Source organism: Triplophysa rosa, linkage group LG8 (assembly GCF_024868665.1).
Source record: "Triplophysa rosa linkage group LG8, Trosa_1v2, whole genome shotgun sequence".
Classification (NCBI taxonomy): Eukaryota; Metazoa; Chordata; class Actinopteri; order Cypriniformes; family Nemacheilidae; genus Triplophysa; species Triplophysa rosa.
Window position 1 is genome coordinate 21,014,448 of NC_079897.1, and position 22,691 is coordinate 21,037,138.

At 38.3% G+C, this 22,691-nt stretch overlaps 2 protein-coding genes across 3 annotated transcripts; both read right to left on the reverse strand.

The window, feature by feature from the left end:
• Window positions 1-2,410: 2,410 nt before the first annotated feature.
• tmem245 (transmembrane protein 245) lies at window positions 2,411-17,074 on the reverse strand. Of its 2 annotated transcripts, XM_057341072.1 has the most exons (18): window positions 16,376-17,074; window positions 15,423-15,540; window positions 14,846-14,941; window positions 14,602-14,724; window positions 13,999-14,190; window positions 13,735-13,904; window positions 12,010-12,033; window positions 9,165-9,269; window positions 8,530-8,612; window positions 8,335-8,425; window positions 7,629-7,727; window positions 7,388-7,519; window positions 7,184-7,306; window positions 6,947-7,092; window positions 5,537-5,637; window positions 4,487-4,661; window positions 4,201-4,395; window positions 2,411-4,122 (listed from the first exon to the last, which is right to left on the reverse strand). In XM_057341072.1, the coding sequence occupies exons 1-18, from the start codon at window positions 16,967-16,969 to the stop codon at window positions 4,077-4,079; spliced, it is 2,613 nt and encodes an 870-aa protein (XP_057197055.1). In that variant the 5' UTR covers window positions 16,970-17,074; the 3' UTR covers window positions 2,411-4,076. The 2 variants fall into 2 exon arrangements, with proteins under 2 accessions (XP_057197055.1, XP_057197056.1); XM_057341073.1 differs by lacking the exon at window positions 12,010-12,033 and having other exon boundaries at window positions 2,412-4,122; window positions 16,376-17,073.
• A 419-nt stretch (window positions 17,075-17,493) lies between these two features.
• On the reverse strand, window positions 17,494-22,071 carry LOC130558579 (DOMON domain-containing protein FRRS1L). Its single transcript, XM_057341075.1, has 5 exons — window positions 21,695-22,071; window positions 20,684-20,768; window positions 20,222-20,360; window positions 19,675-19,921; window positions 17,494-19,156 (listed from the first exon to the last, which is right to left on the reverse strand). The coding sequence occupies exons 1-5, from the start codon at window positions 21,930-21,932 to the stop codon at window positions 18,984-18,986; spliced, it is 882 nt and encodes a 293-aa protein (XP_057197058.1). The 5' UTR covers window positions 21,933-22,071; the 3' UTR covers window positions 17,494-18,983.
• Between the last annotated feature and the right edge of the window lie 620 nt (window positions 22,072-22,691).

Sequence of the window (22,691 nt, forward strand, 5' to 3'; positions counted from 1 at the left end):
TGGAAAAAAATAAAAACACCATTTCAAAATTATTTTCAGTATGTATAGCTATGTGTTTAGGTAAAATTAGTGTTTTTGATTAATTCTGTGAACTACTTACAATATTTATTCCTAATTTTCTGTAAAAATATTGTTTCGGTTTGCATTTATTTGAAGAAAATGAAAACTGGAGAAACATTAAAATAACAGAAAATATTCTCTGTATTTTTTCAGGCCTCGAATACTGCAAAGAAATAAGTTAATGTTCACAACACAACGTGTACATGTATTTAGGTTAAAAAAATGTTTTGATGATCTTTTTGTGATTGTGTGGTTTTCATGTCTTGTCATGCTGTCAGTCATTCACATTGCTGTTGGATGACTTAATGTCACTCCTGAGGTTTGATTTTGTTGGAATTCAACACTCTGGAATGGAATGGACACAATATAGAAGTGAAAATTTGGAATTCATCTCTTTAATTTTTTCCACGGCTTTATAAATATACTGTATATATACTGTATCTGGTTGCAAGATTCAAGAAAAGTTGACATTGTCCAACAATTTATAATCTGTTACAGTATTGTTTAATTTGGTGTTGCTGCCATGAAGCATCTCATGAACTCTTATAGCGAGGTGCATGTTACAATATGTAAAAAGAAACTAAAGCTTCACTTTCTGTTTGATGTTTTTGCTGTCAACCAAAATGTTGTTGATACCTTTTTACTGTTTAAGGGCCACTCTAGCAAACACTGAAGGGGCCTGGCCCATAAAATACCCTACAACAATGCATATTTATAGCCTCATTTCATGCAATAGCAAGATCTTCCTCGATCTTATTAAAAAACTACAGCAATGAAAAGAACACTCAGATGAAATCTAATTTGCCGACAGTTGCCTGGAGATGTTTCATTGGCACAACTCATTAAGAGACACTTGGTCTGTTTTCATATTTCATCTTTTGTTGTAGGACGCAATTTAAGCATAATTTTTAGGAATATGCCCAACATCCCCAGGAAGTTTTTAAGTTATAAATTGCAGTGCTATAGCAGTCTCAGAAAATAAATGTGCACATTTTGGGTTGGAAAATAAAAGTTACATTTAGATTTTAATTAGAAGTGCATACTTTGATGTTTCTTAGCCTAAAGTCTGCTGATTATTTTCAACATCACTACACTTAAAGAGAGAAAACAAAAGGTTGGATGACAAAAAGTGACTAGCAGCCTAAGGGATGAACGATGTATAACGAACTGTTCCCAAAGAGACAGTATGATTGATTAGAAATTCTCATCCGCTGGCATCTTACAAAGTAGTCTGGTTCAAAATTGTTGCCTCTGATCTATTTCGATTAACACTGCGCCTATGAAGTGGACTTGTAGGTTATAGGATATGTAGATGTCAATCAGTTGCTGTGTCTATTCTATTCCACAAGCTCTATGCCTCATTCCTCCCTTACTGAATGTGCAGTTTGTTACAAATTTCCAAATTGCTAAATGTCAGGATGATTAGATGCACAAGATGCATGCGATATGCAAAATTTCCTTTTGACCGTGACATAGGAGACGCCAGAAGATCTAAGAATAGGCTTGATAAAAACAGGCTTGTTTTAGAGGAATCAATACAGTAATTCAAAAATGTTTTGACAATATACATGCACTCAAGTAATGCCAGACGCTGTTGTGTTCATCTTGCTCATTTAACAGACGATAAAGCAGCACCTACACAAATACCAGACAGGGAGAATCAGCCTCTCACATTCTTTCACACCGCACCCAAGAGAAAGAAATCCAGTCAATAGCCCAGTTCAGTGTAATTGAGTGTGGGTGAACCGCGATCGATTTCAATCTCACCTGAGATCCCATGTGACACACCTGCAACGTACTCTATAGCATTCTGCTATAATGTTGAGAAATAGCAGGGAACGTGCCCTTATTAGAGGACTTGTAGGGTCAAAGGTCACGTTACATGCAACAAAATCTTTCTCTAATAACTGCTACTAAGGTCATTGTGTCTAGAAGGAAAGAAAAATCTATAAATCCATACTACTGGATATTTTATGAATAAGAGCTGATTGTTTTACCTGCTATTTTACATTTATTTTCCAGCAAATAAACACTTATCCTGGCCACTACCCAGACACTCAAACAGTCCGATTTAACGAAACATTTGTATTTCCTATTGTAAATGAATTGTAGTCAGTCAGGCTGAGCTAGTGTTTTATCAAGATGTTTGAAACATCTTTCATATGAACATGACTATAAAGCCTTTTAGAGGATAAGGATGAGGAATTAAGTTCTCCAATATCTTAAATAAATTCAGCGGGTAGCAAAATCCAATTTCATAACAGCCTGATGAAACACAAATCAATTTTACACAGTTTCTCCATCCACAGGGCAGTGTGACTAAGAAGAATAAAACAGTTTTATTCAAATGATTTAATAGCGCTGCGTATTTAGAAACAAAACAACACTCAACAGAACAACAAAACAAAGTCGTCGATTTCTGCATTTCACAGCTTTTACTAAATTAAAATGTTATTTAAAATATCTTGTGACTAACCTGTACCTAGCCATCACAACAGTTAACTACTGTATAAACTACTTTCTCTTATTTGGCATAAACCAAATGGTAACCTCAAACAAAGTGCATCCACCACCACTCATAATTGACTTCATGTGTAAAAAAGCATTGTTATAAAGAACCTTGTCAAGTTAAGACAAAAAATATTGTGCAATATTGATAAATATTTTGTTTTATACTGCTACCCATTCAGTGCACTGCATCAAAACGTGATCCAGTCAAAAAGCGAAACACTTCTTAACACCAGCAGCATTTGGTCATTCTGTCTTCAGCTCCTGTGTGTCTTTCTAACCTTTAAGCACTTAACCACACATAAAGCAAACAGTCCTGTTTACACAAAGAATGACCTTGAACAAGTATAACAAAGTATATCTAAACCTCTGCTTCAACAGGAAGTTACCAGACCTGATACGACTTATCTTTGGGCTAAATAAAGAAGTCCAAAAGGAAATGTTAAATATAAGTTAATAAAACAAATCAGATAAAGAAATGCATAGGTATGGATGTGATGTACGTAAGTACTTAATCATTATTACAGTGTACTTCCTACCCGTGCTTTACCAATAGATACTGAGAAAAGTAAAATAAAGACTCTTGAGGTAAACACAAACATAACACACAAGGCATATGCATGACAAATATGGAGGTGTGCGTAACACAAACTTTTACACTATTGACTATTTGATAATGATATCATTCAAGATTTGAGTTTTTGTTATAGTTCAGCATAATAAGTAGCACGTGAACTTTAGACTTGGATATTTGTACAAGCAACTGTTCCTAAATCCTGCCAGATACACTGTATTTCAGTCGAACTGAATTCTTCTTAACACCAAACAAACATGAACCTCCAAAACCGATGTGTTATGGTCTATTACAGGCAGCTGTGAATGTTAAAGATTCAAACTACACTTTGCAGGCTGTCTATAAATCGGTTATACTAAGGCGGCCTTCGGTGTGAAAAAAGTGCTAAACATAAGCAAACAACATGAAACCTGACATTAACCCAGTCTTTCACTCACGCAAACGTAGCCGTTTACATGATCAACAGTGCCAAACAAATCCACAATATGGGATGAATCATCCGTACAACCAGATAAACAGGTTGTGAACGTCTGTGAACTACAGTCGGAAAACGTGTTTGATAAGCTAGTTTTACAGTAAAGCACAATGTAAACGTGTAACATCGTTAGTGTGCAAACTGAAGGTAGCAATGGCATTAATTCACCAGTACAGTGCCACACAAAGCACAGGTGTGTTAACTAAATGCGCCTGGTCTCGAAGAATTTCTCAAATTTAGCGCCACAGTGCTAAATGCGTTAAGTGTAGCACATAGGTCGACATTGGGGGGCATCATACTGCCATGTGCTACATGAGCCACATTAGCAGAGATTGTGGTGATACGTTTGACCTAACAGGAAGTGCTGGACACCATTTTTAAGGGTAAGAAGCCCCGCCCCTTTTCATAGTCTTGCAGTGCACCGTGGGATTCCACAGACAAACGCTGGTCAGATTTCTCTCACTCGGGACATCTTTTCAGCTGCGCTGGAGTTTCCATGAATGACCTGAGAAAGACGATCGAAAGAAAAAGAGTTCAAAGTGACTGATCATGCAAAAATGAGTTTAATAAAAAGATGCGTTACCGGCCCTGATGTACGGGGAAGTTGCTCTGCACTGGAGTCTGCTGGGTGCTGCTAGGGCTCATCAACATGGAGCTGTAGATGTTGGACGCTACCACCAAGATACACAGCAGAATAGGCCCAATGATGGCCCCCTCTATACCCAAATAGTACGCTCCACCCGCTACAGCGAGACCTGTCAGATACGGGTGTCCACCTCTGCACACACATTCATAAAAACAGATGTTTCTTGCACATTATCAAACTGATTCACAAAGCACAAAAACCTAAGAAGCGCACCAACACACACCCCGATATGTCAGAGTATATGGCAGTGTCAACAAAGTACGTAGGCAGCAGATGGCAGAGAAGCAGCAGAAGAGCTTTGACTCCCTCCCCCTGAGCCAACCACAAATCCAGCACTGCAGGAAGAGCCGCCCAGTACGTCCCCAAAAACGGCACGGCACCGAGGATAGCCGCCATCGCTGCAGAGACAGACAGAAAGCAGGGCTGTGCATTAATGATCGTCCAGTCAAAAACTCTCCACCGACTAGTAAAAATGCTTTGCCGGCTGCAGGCAACAATGAAATCAAATTTTCCTCTGAATCTCTCACCTAAATCTCACAGGTACTGAAAGCATTAGGTTGCAATGTGGATATGTGATGTTGAGGTGATGGTGTGTGTATTCAGCCACATCCAAGGCTCCTTTTAATATATTCAGCTCTTGCAGTTATTAATGCGTTTGCTCATTCATGGTTTTTCAAATAAAACAGGTTGTTTAATTTAGCTTATTTTGGAACACGGGAATAAAAAAACGTACCTTTATGAATATGCACATTCCCAAATGTGAACGACTAAACTTTCTGATAGAACGTCAATGTGAAATTGAATCATTTATCAGAGAGAGAGAAATAAAGAAACTACGACATACAGATTAAGCTGCGCACACACAGCGTTTTTGTTGTACGAGTTTTAATCCCAGAAGAAACAACCAGATAAATAAATAATAAAACGATAAAACGCACACTTTGAATGCACTGCACGTCATAAGCGTCTGCCTAATGCAGTGGTTCTCAAACTGGGGGCCGTGTATTCAAAATTTTATGCAATCAAACATCAGAAAAATAAGACCACCAACCAAAACAACAGCATTGTATAACTGAATATGTTTTTTGTTTAATTAAAATTCTAAGTTCAAGATTTTAAGTATTTATTTGCGGGCCACAAAGCCATGCACTCAACACAAAAGGGACCTTACAATGAAAAAGTTTGAGAACCACTGGCCTAATGCATTCATGTTAAACAAAAAGTGAGAAAGGAACAGAACAGTCTGTTTTTTGTCTGAGTAATACAGCTTTACCTGAGGGGATGAACACAATGTTGATGCCAAATATTGTGTGCGTAAGCCAAGTGTAAAGGCCATAGAATCCAGCCATCTTCAGAGAGGCATCAAACACACCCCTAACACAGAAGAGAAGATTACACAGACAGCATAAAGATAGACGCCCCTCATAAAGCCGAGAGAAGTCAGTGTGAATCAACTGCTCTCTGACAGCACTCATGAAAATGCCTCTAATCAAACATTGATGTTCATTTAGGGTCCACACACACAGTTAAAAGAGCTACCGAATTGCTCTCTTCATCTTCACAATGACACGCACGCTCAGATTCATCTCCTGACCTTGTCTAGAAGACAAGAGTGTGATTGTGCTTTATGGAAACAAACAGATGGTTTTTATCTAAGCTAATTACAGTATGCTAATTTCAGGCACAGTCCCCCTGGAGCAGTCTACCATTAAGTGCCATGTTCAAAAGCTCCGCTATCACCCCATTACCCTGTATCACCTCTATCTGTTTTTAAACCTTTATTATAGCAGTCCAAATGTTTAAACAGTATATTACTACCAGATCATTTCGTTCACATTTCAGTGGTTCCTACCATAATCTATGTTAAATGTTGTGTGCAATTAAAAAAAAAAAGATCGCAGACAAATGTAACAGTACTGTCGCGCCCTCTTGTGGTGATTATAAAGTACACCATCTCTTACCAATGATGAGCAGGAAAGTGTATTATTTTTCGCAATAATTGAAAAACAACAGTTCCGTTTTCTTTTCTACACTTCCAATTTTCCTTTTTAAAGGACATTAGACTTGGCTACACTAAAAAAAATGCTGGGTTATAAAGGGACAAAACCAGCGGTTGGGTTGTACAGTAAATGAACCCGTGTTGGGTTGTTTAAACCCAAAATGCTGGGTTATTTTCAACCTATTGTTGGGTCAATCAAACTTTTTCAAACATGTGAATTTGACCCAATGCTGGGTTGAAAACAACCCAGTATTTTGTGAGTGTATATAATACAGAATATTATGATTTTATAGAGCAGTTGATTGGACAAAAATCACAAAACTTTAAAGGGCAATTTTGTTAACTATCACTCAGACCACCCTAAAATTATTTTCAGAATTTACTATTTATATGTGGGCTATGCTTTTAAGTAAAATGGTCATTTGTTTCATTCTGTTAAATACTGACAACATTTCTCATAAATTAAAAAAAAAAAGCATTTGCATTTATCTGCGGGAAATGAAAACTGGACAAACTGGTCAAAATTGCTATTGGGTGACTTTGTCACTCCTGACTTTTGTTGAAATCCAACAGACACTGGAATAGAATGGCTGTAATAGATACAGTATGCTGATTAAAGGCAAAATATGAGTGGTCTTATTTTTTCAATGCTGATTTCAAAAGGTTCCACATGGCATTGTGTACCTGATGGCCTCCTCCACAGACTGGCCAATAACATTTGAAGAAGGCCCAGGTTGGGACAGAGGTGTGAGGCTGATGACCCACTTCACAGGTTTATAGTATTCTCCACTGGAGCTCAGAAGGTAAAACAGTGTGGTCAGGAAAATCACCTATGTACCCAACCCCCCAAAAAAAATTAATATTTAAAATAACACCTACTTAACATCTAATCTGATTGTGATTTGATCGTGTGCGTATTACCAGAGAGAGGGCAAAGTTGAGCAGTGCGGTTCCGCTGTGAAACAGTACAGTAAGCAGCGTGGTTGTCGTTGATATCAGCAATCCAACATTTCGACTCATGACCACCCACAAAGACTCCAATATCTACCACAAAGGACAGCATATTAATCAATCTGTCAGACAGAGACGCTCTCTTCCAGCTAACACAGGCACACGCTCACTAACCGAGAGCAGCGTCTCGATATTCTCTTGAACGAATGAGGCGATGTCCTGCCAGTCGAGGATGTCCCCTAGCCAGCTGCTCTGTCTGTTTAAATGCAGCTTGTGTCCGCGGTGTCGTCCGGTGTGAGTTACATTCTACAACACAAAAAATCAGCAACATAAAGGTATCACAGAAATGCAGACAGAGTTACACAGATTTGTGTATCTGAATAAAAAAAATTATGATATTAAATGTATTTATTACCTTTACAATCCAGGACTGGTAGAGACGATCCCACAGCTCCAGAACTTGTTTCTCGATCACAGCTGTGTTGTTCACTTTATCGCCTAATATTTTATGAAGCTATAAATGCATGCACACATAAACACACATAACTATTTATTTTCTGCAATATACACAGAAATGTTTTTAAAAACAACAAAATCATTGTTTAGTGATTCTAAGCTCTGTGGTCTTAGAACCAGAGGTGGACAGTCCTTAAATAGTTTTCCTCTCAAGAATATTTTCAAGTATCTGTACGTTATCGGATGCTTGTGTTTTTACTTGGAAACAATTTTACTTTACTACGTTATAAATCGAATGAAAAAATATTTTTCCAAATTTCCACTTTTTCCAAAACAAAAACCATCTGATTCAGATACGTGAAAAAAGTGAGTAAAGTAAAAAAACACTTAAGTACTGTCCACCTCTGCTAAGAATAAAACTCATATCGAAAAAACAATGTTTAGTGTAACTTTCTGCTGACATTTGCAAGCAGGTATGGAAAAATGATAATAACCAATCTATCAACACATGATCCAATCATATCAAGTGTCATCCCAAATCATTACCCACTAAATTATTCTGTTTTACTCAAAATACTGTACATGACAGAAGTTAAATGCATTTAAATGTCCGTTCATGTACTTTTGTTCAAAGCACACGTTAAACTTTCTGAATTTCTTCTGACCTTAAGTGTGATCCATTCTCTGCCATGCTGGTAAACATTAGTGGCTGCAGAGTTCAATGCCTTCTGAACAACCTGGGCCTCTGGGAGCCAGCTACAACACACACACACACATTTCAATTGTGCAACATTTTTGCCACACAAGTGTCCTCTGCAACATTCATATCCAAAATGTTAAGCATGTTAGTTTCAACTTACTTGGCCCATTCGGGGTGGTTAGAAACGGTCTCATTGATCAGGTTACTGGTGACCTCTATGATATGAACGCTCTCATGATGCACCTGTGAACACAAACACAAACGATGTGTGCAGAGTCATGGATCACGGATCACGTCCGCCACGCAGTGAAAACATCAACCCAAAGACATTATGGCAAGCCGAATTAGCTTATATCAAAAATTATGTTTTTGACTAGTAAGAATTGCATTTCTGATATGTGAAATAAGATTTTTAAAATTTAAGAAATTAATTATTGATATCTGAAATTTAATTTGAATGGCAGCCTATTGTGATATTTAACTAGTAAAAATGCAATTACAGATATCAAGAATTACATTTTTTACTAGTTTAAATTAAATTTTTTATATCAAGAATACACATTTCTGCGAGTGATGACATGATTGTTGATATCAAGAATTCACATTTTTACTAGTGAAAATGTAATTACTGACATCAAAAATAGTAATTGTTACTAGTAGAAATTCTATTCTTGATATCAAGAATTATAATTTTTACTAGTAAAAATTTGATTGTTGATATCAAAAATTCATATCCTGAGAATGATTAATAGCTAATTCGGCTTGCCATAAGACAGCGAGTTTGTGAGACGATACCATAGCTGTGAGCAGCAGGGCCATGAGCAGTGTGCCAGTCACCAGCAGAAAAATAATAAAAATACTGATCAGCTTATCCAAAGAACGCTCCAACCACACGATCATCTGCAAAGAGAAGAAAGAGAGAGATAGAGTGAATTACAACACATTTATCATTTATGCAAGTGTGTCAACACAGAAACCTGTTTCCCTCTGCCAAACTGGAGAAACATGGATGCACTTATATGTTAAACCTCTTTCAGTAAAACAAATAAAGGAACAAAATTCTTTTTTTCACTGTCTAACAATAAAATAACAATAAATGTCTTATGAGAAAATCAGGCTGACTTAAAAATGTTCTTAATATTTAAATGTACTAATACTGTTCTAGATACACAAAATAATGCCCTAAGGGTTGTAAAACAGGAAGTGGTGGGCATATTTTGGTTGTTGGCAGGTGGACTCAGTTTCTCTGTGCACTCTTTGCTTCTGTTGGCTGCACTTGCATGTTTAATCCTGTTCCCTCATCCAGTTAGTGCCGCTAGCATCACACCCACATGTGCTAATGTGTATGATGAATTAGCACAGAGTTTACAAAATTAGAAACTAAAAGATTAAATAAAAAGCAACACTTCTTCTCCAAAAGTACAAAGCAAAGTAAAAAATCAATTCTGGCAATGGATGTAAGATGGCATTGTGTGTGAGGGTACTATCAGAGAATGAGTTTCACCACCATCTGTTCATGTTGAGACCCAGTTAGACTCTTGATAATCTGATACAGTCGAAAGATATTAAATTTCATAGATAACAATAAAAAATGATTTAAAAATATGACATTATTCCGAAAGTCTCTGAAATTATTTATTCTTTTGCACTTACAAAACTGCAGTAAATTCCCAATATAACATACTTTACCTGTGTATACTATGACCAAAACCTAAAACCTATTAAGATCCCTAGGAAGGCAGTATGTTAAGTTGAGGTGTAACGATACACTCAGTTCACAATTCGAAGCGATACACATTATTAGATTTAGGTTTTTACACAAGTTAAATCAAAAGATAATTTAAATAACAGATTTATTTCCAAAACGCCACAATTTTCAAAAACGCTTCTTTTGTTAACAAAACAAAAATACAGAATTTGAACACAAAATTAAAATAAAGAAATAAATGAATGAATAGTTCACCCAAAAATAAAAATAATTTCAGTTACTCACCCTCAAGTTGTTCCAACCCTGTGTACATTTTGTTGTTCTGCTGAACACAAAGAAAGATATTTGGAATAATGTTTGAAATGTTTGTAACGATTCTAGGGCACAATTGACTAGTAGGAGAAAACTACTACTATGGAAGTCAAGGGTGTCCCAGAAGTGTTTGGTTTCACACATTCTTCAAAATGTCTTCTTTTGTGTTCAACAGAACAGAAAAATACATATAGGGTTGAAAGAACTTGAGGGTGAGTAAAGAAAAAAAAAATGTTTTCCCTTTAAGGAAACTAAGTCTTTTCAGAATTTCTTAAAGCAGCAAAAGCACAAAATTAAACAAACAAAACATTACATATTACATAAACATATCATATATTATATGTACAGTAGGTCACATGTTGGCAGCTCCACAATTGGGATTAAGATACATACTGTATACGAAAATCAGAGCTCTAAGATACATAACCTACATTTTTTTGTATTTCAAAATAAATGATATATATATTGTATATCAACAATATATTGTTACACCCCTAACTTTAAGACATTGTAAGCAAGGTTGTTCCAAAACCTAAGCATCTTAATTATGCTGCCTATACCTTCTTTTAACCAAATCCTTATTTTATGTAAGGGTTGACAGAAGGCAGTTGCCTATGTAGGCAGAAGGCAGCTGACTAAGTTTTGGAACAGAACATAAAAGCAACTCACACCTAAAATACCCAGTTAGACAAGCAGCCTTGGTCTTATCAAACCACCCCTCTATCCCCACTATCTGTTTTCCACAAGTTGTGGAAGAGTCTCTGGCCTTTCTGGATTTTCTTCTGGCATTTTTTCTGACAGTTAGTACGTCAGCATATCAATCACATCCAGAGGCACACGCTCTTCCACAGCACGAGCATCTCACACACAGAGCACTGCAGAAACAGCCAGAAGCCAGTGAGCTCAGAGGAAACTTAAAGGGGTCATATGGTGCGAACACATGTTTTTCTGTGTCTTTGGTGTGTTATAAGTAGCCCATGCATGTATTAGACACGTAAAACTGCACAAATTAAAGTGTCGGAACAAAAGATGCATTCTATCTGAAAGCGAATGCTCACCCAGACCTGCCTGAAACGCCTCGTGTAACCACACCCCCACAAATCTACATCAGTTCGTGGTATGATTTGACCAAGACCGCCCAAATGTATACGCAAGGTGGGCGTACCTGTCAGTACAGTTGCTTTGGAACCTGATGTTCCAAATATGGTAAGAGGCATTACATTCCCATCACACGCTTGCAGTATTCGACCAATCACTACGCACTGGTTAACTGGCCAATCATAGCACACCTCGCTATTCAGAGTGATGAGCTTTGTTAAAAATCTGCGCGTTTCAGAGAGGCGGGGCAAAGAGGAGATACAAACATGCACGGTATGTGGAAAATACAGCGTTTTTGAACCTTAAATCGTGTATACACATTGCATTACATTTAAAACAAACGACAAAATTCGTTTTAGCCGTGTCATATGACCCCTTTAAAGATGGAAGTGGTGACAGAGAAAAAGAAGCATCGATCCAAGCTTATGATGGGAGCACACGCTGTCAACCTGACTCTCTTCCCCTTTAGTTTTTTATATGTATCTTTTATCTCTTTCACTCTTTCTAGCACAGCTGATTTACCTGCTTGTTAAGCCAATGCCACAGCTTTGAGGAGGAAGACAGAGAGACAAACGGTTATTAGAAACAACCAGAATGCAGGAAAGCAGCAAACATCGACATGGAATCAAGGCAATAAGAGGACAGGAAAAAGATTAGACTGTAAAACTCCAGGACTCATGGGAAGGTGTGATTTTTGAGGGGTTGACTGGGATTATGCTCCTATAATTCTTATTTACATTTACGCATTTGGCAGACGCTTTAAAAGCGACTTACATTGCATTATACTATACATTTGTTTCTGAGTATGTGCAATCCCTGAGATCGAACCCATGACCTTGGCGTATGCTCTAACCACTGAGCTACAGCAGAGCAATTTTTTTCAAAACATTTTTTGGCGTGTTTGGCACTGATGAGGACCTGAATCTATATTTATCTGCCCTTATCACAACAACTGCACTTCGGGGGCAGTAGGAAATTCTTAAGAGGTTTGGGGTTACATCCATATTGAATGCAACGGCGCGTCAAACAGGACACAACTGACTCAATTCAAATTCACAAAAAATGAACACCATAAAAGTTTTCACTTCTTTGCCGAAAGAGATAACGTATTTACGAAACACGCTCTGTAGAGCAGTCCGGGCTACTGTGGAAACAACATGGCGACATGTCAACAACATTCAATCCAAGGGGAGCTGCGGTGTATTTAGATAGAAATAGCTCATTGTAAGGTAATAAAAACATAACGCTTCATTCTGTAAGGTCTTTATACACCTCTGAAAACATAGTTATGTATATTATATTGCATTTCTGTCAATAGATCCTCCAAAAAATTACACACTGGTCCTTTAAGTAAATATATAAGCAAACGCCTTTAGATCAAATTATTTTTTGTCAGGTGATCCTAAACTTTTGAACGGTAGTGTATGTGACAGTAGGAAGCATTAAAATAGTTACTCTTGATTTGAATAAACTGCTTGTGTACTGGATTCAAAGGGCAGGAAATCCGCAGATCTACTGGTCAAGAGCTTCCATGACTTTATCAAATAAAATAGCTTTGAAGTACATTAAATTGCATTTGAAACATTTCTTTAGGAAACAACTAATATTTAAAGGGATAGTTCACCCAAAAGTGAAAATTCTGTCATTGTTTACTCACCCAAAAGAAGACAAAACACAAAAGAAGATATCTGAAGAAAGTTGGTAACCAAGCGGTTGCCATTGTTGTTTCCAACATTCTTCAAAATATCTTCTTTTGTGTTCTGCAGAAGACAGAAAGTCATACAGGTTTGAAATCATAAGAAGGGGAGAAAATGACAGAATTTTTATTTCTGGGTGAACTATCACTTGAATTGAACATAACTCGCAGGGGATTGCATTCTGTTCGTCTCCTGAAAAGGATCTTATTTTTACTAGAACTCTACAATTTATTTTAAGAATAAAACACATCTGGCTTTCCTAGTAGCCAGATTCCAGCTTTAGCATTTCCTCTGTGTTATTTATGGATATTTCCTGCCTTAACTGTGAGAGTAAAAGAGAATTAGCAGCAAGCCACAACTACTTCCTGTTCCTCTTTGTAATCACACATCGCAGTCGCAACCAAAAATAAACGTGCACATGTGGTGACGACTACCAGCAGACAAGATTTTTTTTTTCAAAAAATAAATAAATAAACTAAGTGATGTGAAAGAGCGTCGGTCAGAAAACAGGCGAGTGGTTTTGTGCGAGCGTGTCCGTATAAGGCGTTACCTTAGTGTCCACCCGTAGCAAGAACTGAGCTAGGCCTTTGATCGGTCCGGGCAGCAGAGCCTCCCGTCTGTCACTCACAAACTTCTCAAGGAATGCCCACCATTTCACCAAAGTCCGTCCTGTGAAATCCTTCAGCCCAAAATGAACAACCACCTTCTTCAGGACCCAAACTGGAAATTGTAACACAATAGTTAAACTCTTCCTGAAACATTCACATTCCTGCCGTCAGTATCACAAACAAATCGTCTATCACACACTGTTTACCAGCGACAGGGATTGGCAGTAACTGTAAGATCCAGAGGTTGAGCCAGATCAGCACCAACATTATAGCCCATGCAAGAAGCACAAAGTAGATATCACTAGCTTTCTCTTTGGGCTGGAGACCTCTGAAGTCTAGCCTGCTGCGACGGCGGGAGGGTGGAACGCTGAAGATCCCCTTAGAGGAACACGCTGAATCTGTGAGCAAAGAAATCACTTTACTAATGACCATAGACCTCAATCTCTCTCATAAACCACAAAGTCTGAGCTATAATCGTATAATAGCTGCTTTTTGGTAAATAGAGATTATGTTTGATTGTGTTAGTCATTCATAATCAGACCCGCAAGAAAACGCAGATTCCCGAAGAATGGCTGAATGCCTGCCATTCATAAAACTGTAAATCCTTAAATGACATATTTGGGATAACTTAATAATGTTTTCAGTTAACATTAAGAGCGCAGTAATCCCATTTAACAAATGCCTTCATATTTAAATCCCTTTCACAGAATTCCGCAGATATTTCCCCAGAGTCTGGACCAAATCGTAACTTCAAACATCAAATATGACTTCTAACTTCAAACAGACTGCTCTGTTTCCTTTCGTATCACCTTTGGATTGTTCCGTGCTGCTCTTCTCTTCCTGTATGGTCGCGGCATGGCAGACGTTACTGCAGGAAATAGCCATGTAGATTGTATTAGCAGCAAAGGACAGAACTTGACCTGAAAGTTCACCTGTACAGAGAGAACAGAGGATGGGGAAGGGCAAAGGGGCATGCGGAGGCGTCTAAAAGCCAGACGATATCAAGGGAAGTTAAGATTGTGAGAGCAAAAAAAAACAAAACAATCTCGTTACCTTTCCCTGGTACAGCAGGCTTCTCCTGCATGCCCACTATTAGCAGTAAAACCACCACCACAAACACAGGCACTCGCCACGACCCAGTCAGAGACACTGCAGATAACAGAGAAAGCAAGAAATGAATGGATTCCTTTATTAATAAGCTGGTCAATGCAAGGACAATAATGTGAAAATGAACACCATTGCACACGCTATACAAAAAAAACTGTGCATTGTCTATAGAAGTTGCATAGGTCGTATTTACTAATATTTGACACAGCTGACATCAATACATGAATGACCTTGTGTGTAAAATATTCAATTCATTTGAATTCATTAAGCTTTTATTATTCTGTCTAAGACATAACATAGACTAGCTTGTATAATATATATATGTATACCGAAACACATATCTTCCTGAACCTTGACCTAAGCTGTAAATGTATAGGCCTCTATATGTTGTCTTTGGCTGTATAACACAGTTGATGCAGATAAATGACTGACTTGTGTGTTCCCCTGTAGTTTTCACTTTCACCAGGGACACTAAAATTGCCCAAACAGAATTATTCAAGCCTTCAAAACAAGACGGTCTTACCCAGGTAAAAAATGAGAGTTGTCCATACGGGCACAGACATGGTGCGCAGGACACCTTCCATACCGGGCGTCCACTTAAATGCCACAGCCAATACATAACCCACAACTAATGTCCCAACCTACGAAAGAATGAGAATATGTGAGCTACGGCAACACAACAAACATTTGTCACTGATCTATTTATAATCACAAAGACCCTCAGTGTGTTACTATCCCCCCATACATGAACCACTGTCGGGGAGTATCAATGCAAGCTTTCATGAATTCCGAAGAAATCAACAGGCCAGTTCTGAGGGCAAACGTTTAATTTAACAAAGTTTCCGGCACAAAGCGATCACAAGGCTCTACTGGAGTAAAAGTAGACATCACAGTGAGGTGCATGCAACAATAAAATAAAGGTCGGGAGAAAACATAGTCATGCAGAGGTCCTGTAACCTTTATAAGAAGTCAGATTATGTTTTAAGGGACCATCATACTGTCTGTGTAACCTTAGGGATATATTTTTAGATCGGGGAGTTCATGCTCCAATTCCTACACTAAACTCCAACATATCCAGGATGTTCACAATGTTTATAAACCCAAAAAACCCAGTCGCATAACAATTTTAGTAAAACAATATATTACACATGCTCAATGCATCAGATGCTACAAAAATAATGGAAATCAGCTCAATAATGGGATTTTTTTTATTATATTGGTTTTAATGGAAACTCTACTGGTCTCTACTGGTAAGGTGATGGGTTCATTGGTTGGAATGGGAAACAACACCATTAAATCCTACTGGAATAAAACACAGCAAATTGGGATTTTGTAATGGTTTTAATGGTCTTGTTACTCAAGCTGTCAGATATGTTAATATCTAGTTGTCTGAGATGAAAGCAATGTGACACACCCCACTTCCACCTGTCTGACAAGACGACTTCCTCCGTCCCATTCACGTGTCTCTCTACTCACCCACACAGCGTTAAAGCAATCCAGGCCGAAACAGATGATGTCACACACATAGCTGAGGATGACCTGCATGCCGATAACGCTCCAAAACAGATATAAGAAATAAAGCAGCGGTCCACCAGCACCAATAGCCAGCAGCACGTTCAACCGATTTAAAACCAGTGCTCCCATCGCCTCCACCCCGTAGTTCACACACCACACTGGCACCAGCAGGGTCCCAACCACTATCGGCGTGCCGCTCTCTTGCAGACCGCTGAGCCAAGAGCGGCCCAGCCGGGCGAGCGAGTACTTGAACGGGTGCAGGAAGGTACCGCACAGCACCGCCCACAGCAGCGGTCGCAAGAAAGCCTCCAGGATGAAGTACACCAACACGGCAGCCCCGCAACAGATCGCTACGAAGATCATCGCTCCCGTGTTGTAGAAGGCCTGTTTGATGTTTTTGTCAAACTTCAGGGACGACGGATGGCTCAGTAGTTGGCTAACCATCCCGACCGCTGGCTGGACCGTCTCGCTGAAGGAGACGTACTGTGGCCGGGCTGTGCGCGGGGTGTCCGATTCGGTGTTCGCGCCTGGAACCGGGTCCTCTGTGTCTGCCATGGTCGCTCCGCTTCAATCCGGAGGATCCACAGCACCACATAAGGAAGGACCAGTGCGGGCTGGGCAACATGTGACGTAATGTGTAGGAAGTAGTTATGGGAAATGTAGGCAGAGGTTCAGCTTTTGTGCGCCTGTACCGTTCAAGGAAATGTCCATTTTTACAACAAACAACAAGAAGGGTTATTGTAAAGAAAATAAAACAAACGATGTATTTACATATATGTTATATAATCTTATACGTAGTACACGATAAAAGATCTTATGAGTAATTGGATTTTGAGACTTCTGTAAGGACTTTAAACACTCATTAATATACTTAATATACGAATGAAACAAAGAGTGTTCTTCAAAAATGTAGCCTACATTTGTGAAAAAAAAGGCAAAAAGTAGTAATACATTAATCACAAATGTAATATAATCGGCGTCTAACGTGCTTGGGTTTATCAAGATGCTGCACGTAACAACAACTCAGCAAAACCTTTATCCTTACAAAACGTTTGCAAAAGGTGACCTTTTTTCTAATATTGCTAAGTGTGACAACAAAGACCTTTTTTATTCCGAAAAAACATTCCCAGTGAGATTGTATTCTTGTTTTATTCAGCATTAATACAAACCACAGTGTGAAAATTAACCATGGTCTCACTAACTGTTAGCCACTTTTACTTATAAAACCATGTATTTTCTACACTTTTACTCTAATAAAACCATGGTTAATTTCCAGGGTTTTCAAGGGTGTTCAGGGCCACCATTTAGGATCATACAACACAGGCATCTTTGCTTCCAATTTGGTTAAGATTTCACATACTCAGAATGTTTATAAGCTGTTAATGTCGGAATAGCTTATTTCATTTTTTCAAATATACATGGCTCATTTTCACTATGCACCCTCATTAATGCATAACCTCTAATACTTCCATAATAATAAAAATATATCATTAACGGCTTTACAAACATTTTTCTTGTGGTTACAATGTCTGCATTCACAAAAAATGTTACATTACATGATTATCTCTGGCTTGCATACATCAAAAGGAATTGCTTTCTCATGTCTATAAAACTACTGTATGCATTTCAGAGTGCTGAAGGATTATATAAGAAACAAAATGGTGTTAACATGAAACCCTTTTAACGTTGGAGTTTTGCAATGATATGAAGTCATTGTTAAAGAAAGTCTTTCATTCCTTGGTACGCAGATCAGGTGCATTTTTTCAGATTTTCTTCAAGTGGAAGGAAACACTGGTCTAAACCGTCTTGGCTCATATGAGGCTGGTCTGCTGGCATGCATCATTGAATACTGAGCTGGCAATGCTGGGATAAATACACTCTAAATGGAAGGCCGTGGTGTTTTATGTAAAACTATGTGCGTGTTTGTGCTGTTGAGCTGCAGGTTGGTTATGTACTGTAGCAATCTCAAGAGTCACAGGCATTAATAATCAGTAAAATGTTCAGAAATTCACAGCCTTAACGTTACAGTAATGAGAACAATTATATACTATGAGTAATACTGGAAAACAGGCTACAACAGACAAACAGCAGAGCACTTCTACTGAGATTAAGTAACGTATTTCTAATATATCGACTTTAAATAGCGGGTCATCTCTCTGTAGTGGGGTATAGTGTGTCATGATGTGTGCCATTGTAGGCATACTGAATATTAACTATGGTTTGGCTCAGATTGTTTTAATACCGTAAGCAGCAGAGTCTACCATGGCATAACATACCATTCAGGGATTTCTCAATTCTTAAAAAAACTAAATGTATTGAAGCATACTGCTGACTCTTGCTCTCTTATGAATAAGAATCAACATATATAACATTACCGTAAATGACTAAATATCAATCCATAGCCCAAAATCGATCGTAGCGTACATAACAATGTTCTATAATCTCAATGCTCATAGTCTTCCTGTTCATTGCTGCCTGTTTCTAATACTGCTAAAGTTGGCACTCCGTTGTGCTATTAGTGGCTCCACAATTGTGATCATTTTCTCGATGACATTACTGGTTGTGGTGGTTATGGTGTGCCCATCAGCAGATAGAAGGTAAGAGCAACGATGAGGAGGAGGCAAAATGGGGAGGAGAATGTCTGATAGGCTGTGGCAGGCATGAAAATGTCCTCGTATTTATAGATGCTAATCATGCGATCGGATACCGGTGGTGAGTCAATGTCATGCCTTGTGATGGAACCTGAGACGGCGACAAAAGAAAACAGAAAAAAACCTCTATTAAATGTGTGAAAATTTAACTATATACACTATTTATATTCTATATAAGTTGTATTTACAATACTTTATTAAAGGTTCAGTGTGTAATTTACCTTGTTGTTTCTAAAGTAGCCCTAAACGGACAGAGCGCATTTTGTAAATATGTTATCAAGCCCAAAAACGTGACAACATCTTAGTTCTGTGTCAGCCACCGTAATGCTTCGAAACGTAGGTGGAAGGGATGGAGTGAGCCGTTGGTTGCAATTCGCAACCTCACCTTTAGATGTCGCTAAATTTTATACACTGGACCTTTAAGACACCCTCTCTGGCCATATTTTAAAGTAGAATCACAAATATCCTTGCTCGGAATATTATGAATTTCTATGAGTGTAATAATCTTCCCAAATAAGACAACTGCCTATGTAGTGAGCAATGCATCTCAATAGGTTTTAAAATAGAGCTATATTTACATGCACCAACAGGTAACACACATGTACACACCTTGTATGGCAGGTCCCCAGGCAAACAGATAGTACCAACTAAGATGCAGGTCAACCAGCGTTTCCTCTCGCGCAACATGAAGAGGACGTTTGAAGCGACACGTGACGCGGTTGTTTTCAAAGACGCCCTCCTCGTCCCGTGCTGGGTTGCGTTTGATCTCTTTGGCCCACTGGCCCACGTTATAGAAATGATGGATCCGTACACGTCCATTATCATCATGAACACAACCCATGACATCATCACCACCCTACAACGAGGATATTATTGTGCATTTGTTATCAGGTAAATATGAAGAGTTTGGTTCCAAAATGAGATAACTCAAAAATCATGTTTTTTATTATGTTATCATGGTTTTATTGTAATTTATTGTGTTCGTAAACTGTGTTTTTTGGAGTTATTATGGCTTAAATCAAAACAAACCAACTGCAGTTTGATTGATATTAATTGGAATGCACAATAAAAGCCATGATTTTTTAATTATTTCATTTCGGAACCAAACTCTTCATACCTACAGTACCCACAAGATATTCACTCTTTCTCTCTTTACCATTTTTTTGTCAGAGGAGAAACCAACAGCAACCCAGCCATCAGTGTCCGCACTCATTTCAAATTCCACGTCTGTCCCAATGCGCCGGTAACTCAGGAAATAGTCGCAGGTTTCTGCATCACAGCCTGGTTTTCCGTATCTACATCACCAATACGAATGAGGGAGAGACAAACAAGTGAGGCGCACGGGAAATCTACACAAAATGAATTCACGAATAAAGATTAACAAAACTGTAGAAAGCCCGATAAATAATAATAAGACCTTTTATGGTGTGCTTGTTTGTCCTGCAAAATTTTCCATTGCACAGCATCAGCTTGACTGGATTCATTGACATTATTAACACTTGAGTGTGCTGTACAGCACAACAGTTTAGTGCGGTGCAGGTTGATACTGCACCATTACAGCAAAACTGCTTTCAACAGTCATTTATAATTCAAATTAAAGACATATTTTAACCTTTACCTGATGCATCCTTTGGTTATTCCACAGTCGCTAACTTTGATGCGAGCAAATGGGTCCACGGGGGGTGCAGTTGGGAATGGGTAACCTACGAGACATGGGACAACGGTGTCTTACTAACACAACTGTTTTCAGCTGCTCCTCAGAGAGGCGCCTGAACCATTCAAAACATGCCAGGTTCTTTCCAACAGCTGACCAAGTTGTTCAGCAAACACATTTAGAGTAACCAAACCATACTGCTTTTAGGTATATGTTTAAGCTCCATATCAGTAACACTGTAGAATAAGACACCTGCTGTAATATTTTTTATTTTGATAGACAACTGCACAAACTGCAAATCATCCAGCAAAATGTATCTATTAAAATCTATTATAGGCTAAACATACATACATAACATTTCCATTTTTAGACAGACCAAGCCTTATAGAAACCATTGAAAATGTCATTAAATGCTATTTGTAAGAATTTAATTTGACCTTTAAAGGTCTATTGTTTTAAAAATGTATTAAAAATAGTGTATTGAACAAACAATTTAACTTTACTGAGCATCTCACATATTGCAGTCTGTGTTTTATTGTATTTTCTATTGTATTATGAATGGTGTGTATTGTATTGTTTTGCAATATACATGTGGTAGGCCTAATATTTCTATTCCATATCTGTATTGTATTTTCACATATCAAAGTCTGCATTTACAGTAAACCTACAGTATACCTCTGCCAGCTGAGTGTAGCACGAGGAAAATTACAAAATAGACAGGGGTTGGGGAGGTCTTGGGTAACTGGATAAGCTGCACGAGCTCTCGGGTTGCTGACCAAGGTGCTGATTTAATGCAATGCGCTTGAAAAGAAAACTGTTTTTCCAAACAAATAGATAATATGAAAAATATCTATTAGCCTAATTATCAGGCCCGTGAAAAAAGAAACACCTCACATCCTAAAAAAAACAAAAACCAGAACAGAACACAAACAGCGTTCGTCTACATGTATGACTTCCAGCATTTCCCCTTCGTACCTTCATCTGAGAGATATCTAGACTCGAGGAATTCTGAGGCGAACGTGCTGTACGAATCTTTATGGGTTTCCTCGTGCCCCGGCTCTCCGTGATCTCCGTGTCCAGCTCGCAGTACGTTGTCGTCGGTAGGGCTAGCAGAGACGGGCAGCCACAGTGTCGGATCCAGCAGCACAGATATCTGCAGCAGCGGGTGCAGAAGAAACATGACTGAACGTGAGGGACCTGCTGATGCGATCATGGTTACTGCACACGGTTCCGGTTTATCAGTCGCATTCCAGTACTGATGCTTAGACTGATATTAAATCAAATAAAGCTAATTAAATCGCGTCCATGATAAAGCGTTCCGTTTGGTCCGCGGGGGAGAGGGTACTGATGTGATGTAGCCGCTAATGAATAGGGCTAAACCAATCCGCTTATGGTGAGATTTGTAACTGATAGTGATGCTGTTCGGTACGGCCACTACGCTCATTGTCAATATTAACGTATTCCTGATTTTGCTTTATGCATTGTTTCCTAAATTATGCCATTTTATACATTTTTGTGATGTAATAGACCGTCGTATAGAGATTTCACACATTAGGTCTCCCCTCTCTTTGGTCGTTTTCGTCGCCTCTCACGTCAATCGATCGAGATTGCCAGTATTGCGTTCCAATAACATTGCGCTACGTGTAATCATGAATTGCAGTAACAGCTCAAAATTATGTGAGTAAATGGCCTGTTTCATGAAATAAAAAAGAGCAATTGTACTTAAGATCTACCAGTGTTTCCCAGCTGGCGTGGAGCTTTGTGTGATGTTTTTACAGAAAACAGATGTAACACAATTGTCTGCCATTTACTAAAACGAACGGCAAAAGTTTAATCTCATAGCCTTACAGTTTGTGTGCATTTATAATAACATTCAAGAAATTATAAATACTATATACAATTCTTTGGTAAAAGTCTTTAACACTTTTTGCTTCATCAATAAAATGTTTTGAGATGTTTAATTATAAGATCA

Excerpts from the sequence above, each read along its gene's own strand:
- tmem245 (XM_057341072.1), bottom strand. The coding sequence starts at position 16,969 with ATGGCAGACACAGAGGACCCGGTTCCAGGCGCGAACACCGAATCGGAC. Across the intron at positions 9,270-12,009 it reads GGCATTGGCTTAACAAGCAG|ATGATCGTGTGGTTGGAGCG; the intron begins GTAAATCAGCTG and ends TTCTCTTTGCAG. Across the intron at positions 7,307-7,387 it reads ATATCGAGACGCTGCTCTCG|ATATTGGAGTCTTTGTGGGT; the intron begins GTTAGTGAGCGT and ends CCTTTGTGGTAG.
- LOC130558579 (XM_057341075.1), bottom strand. The coding sequence starts at position 21,932 with ATGATCGCATCAGCAGGTCCCTCACGTTCAGTCATGTTTCTTCTGCAC. Across the intron at positions 20,769-21,694 it reads TAGATATCTCTCAGATGAAG|GTTACCCATTCCCAACTGCA; the intron begins GTACGAAGGGGA and ends CATGTCTCGTAG. Across the intron at positions 19,157-19,674 it reads CTGGGGACCTGCCATACAAG|GTTCCATCACAAGGCATGAC; the intron begins GTGTGTACATGT and ends TCGCCGTCTCAG.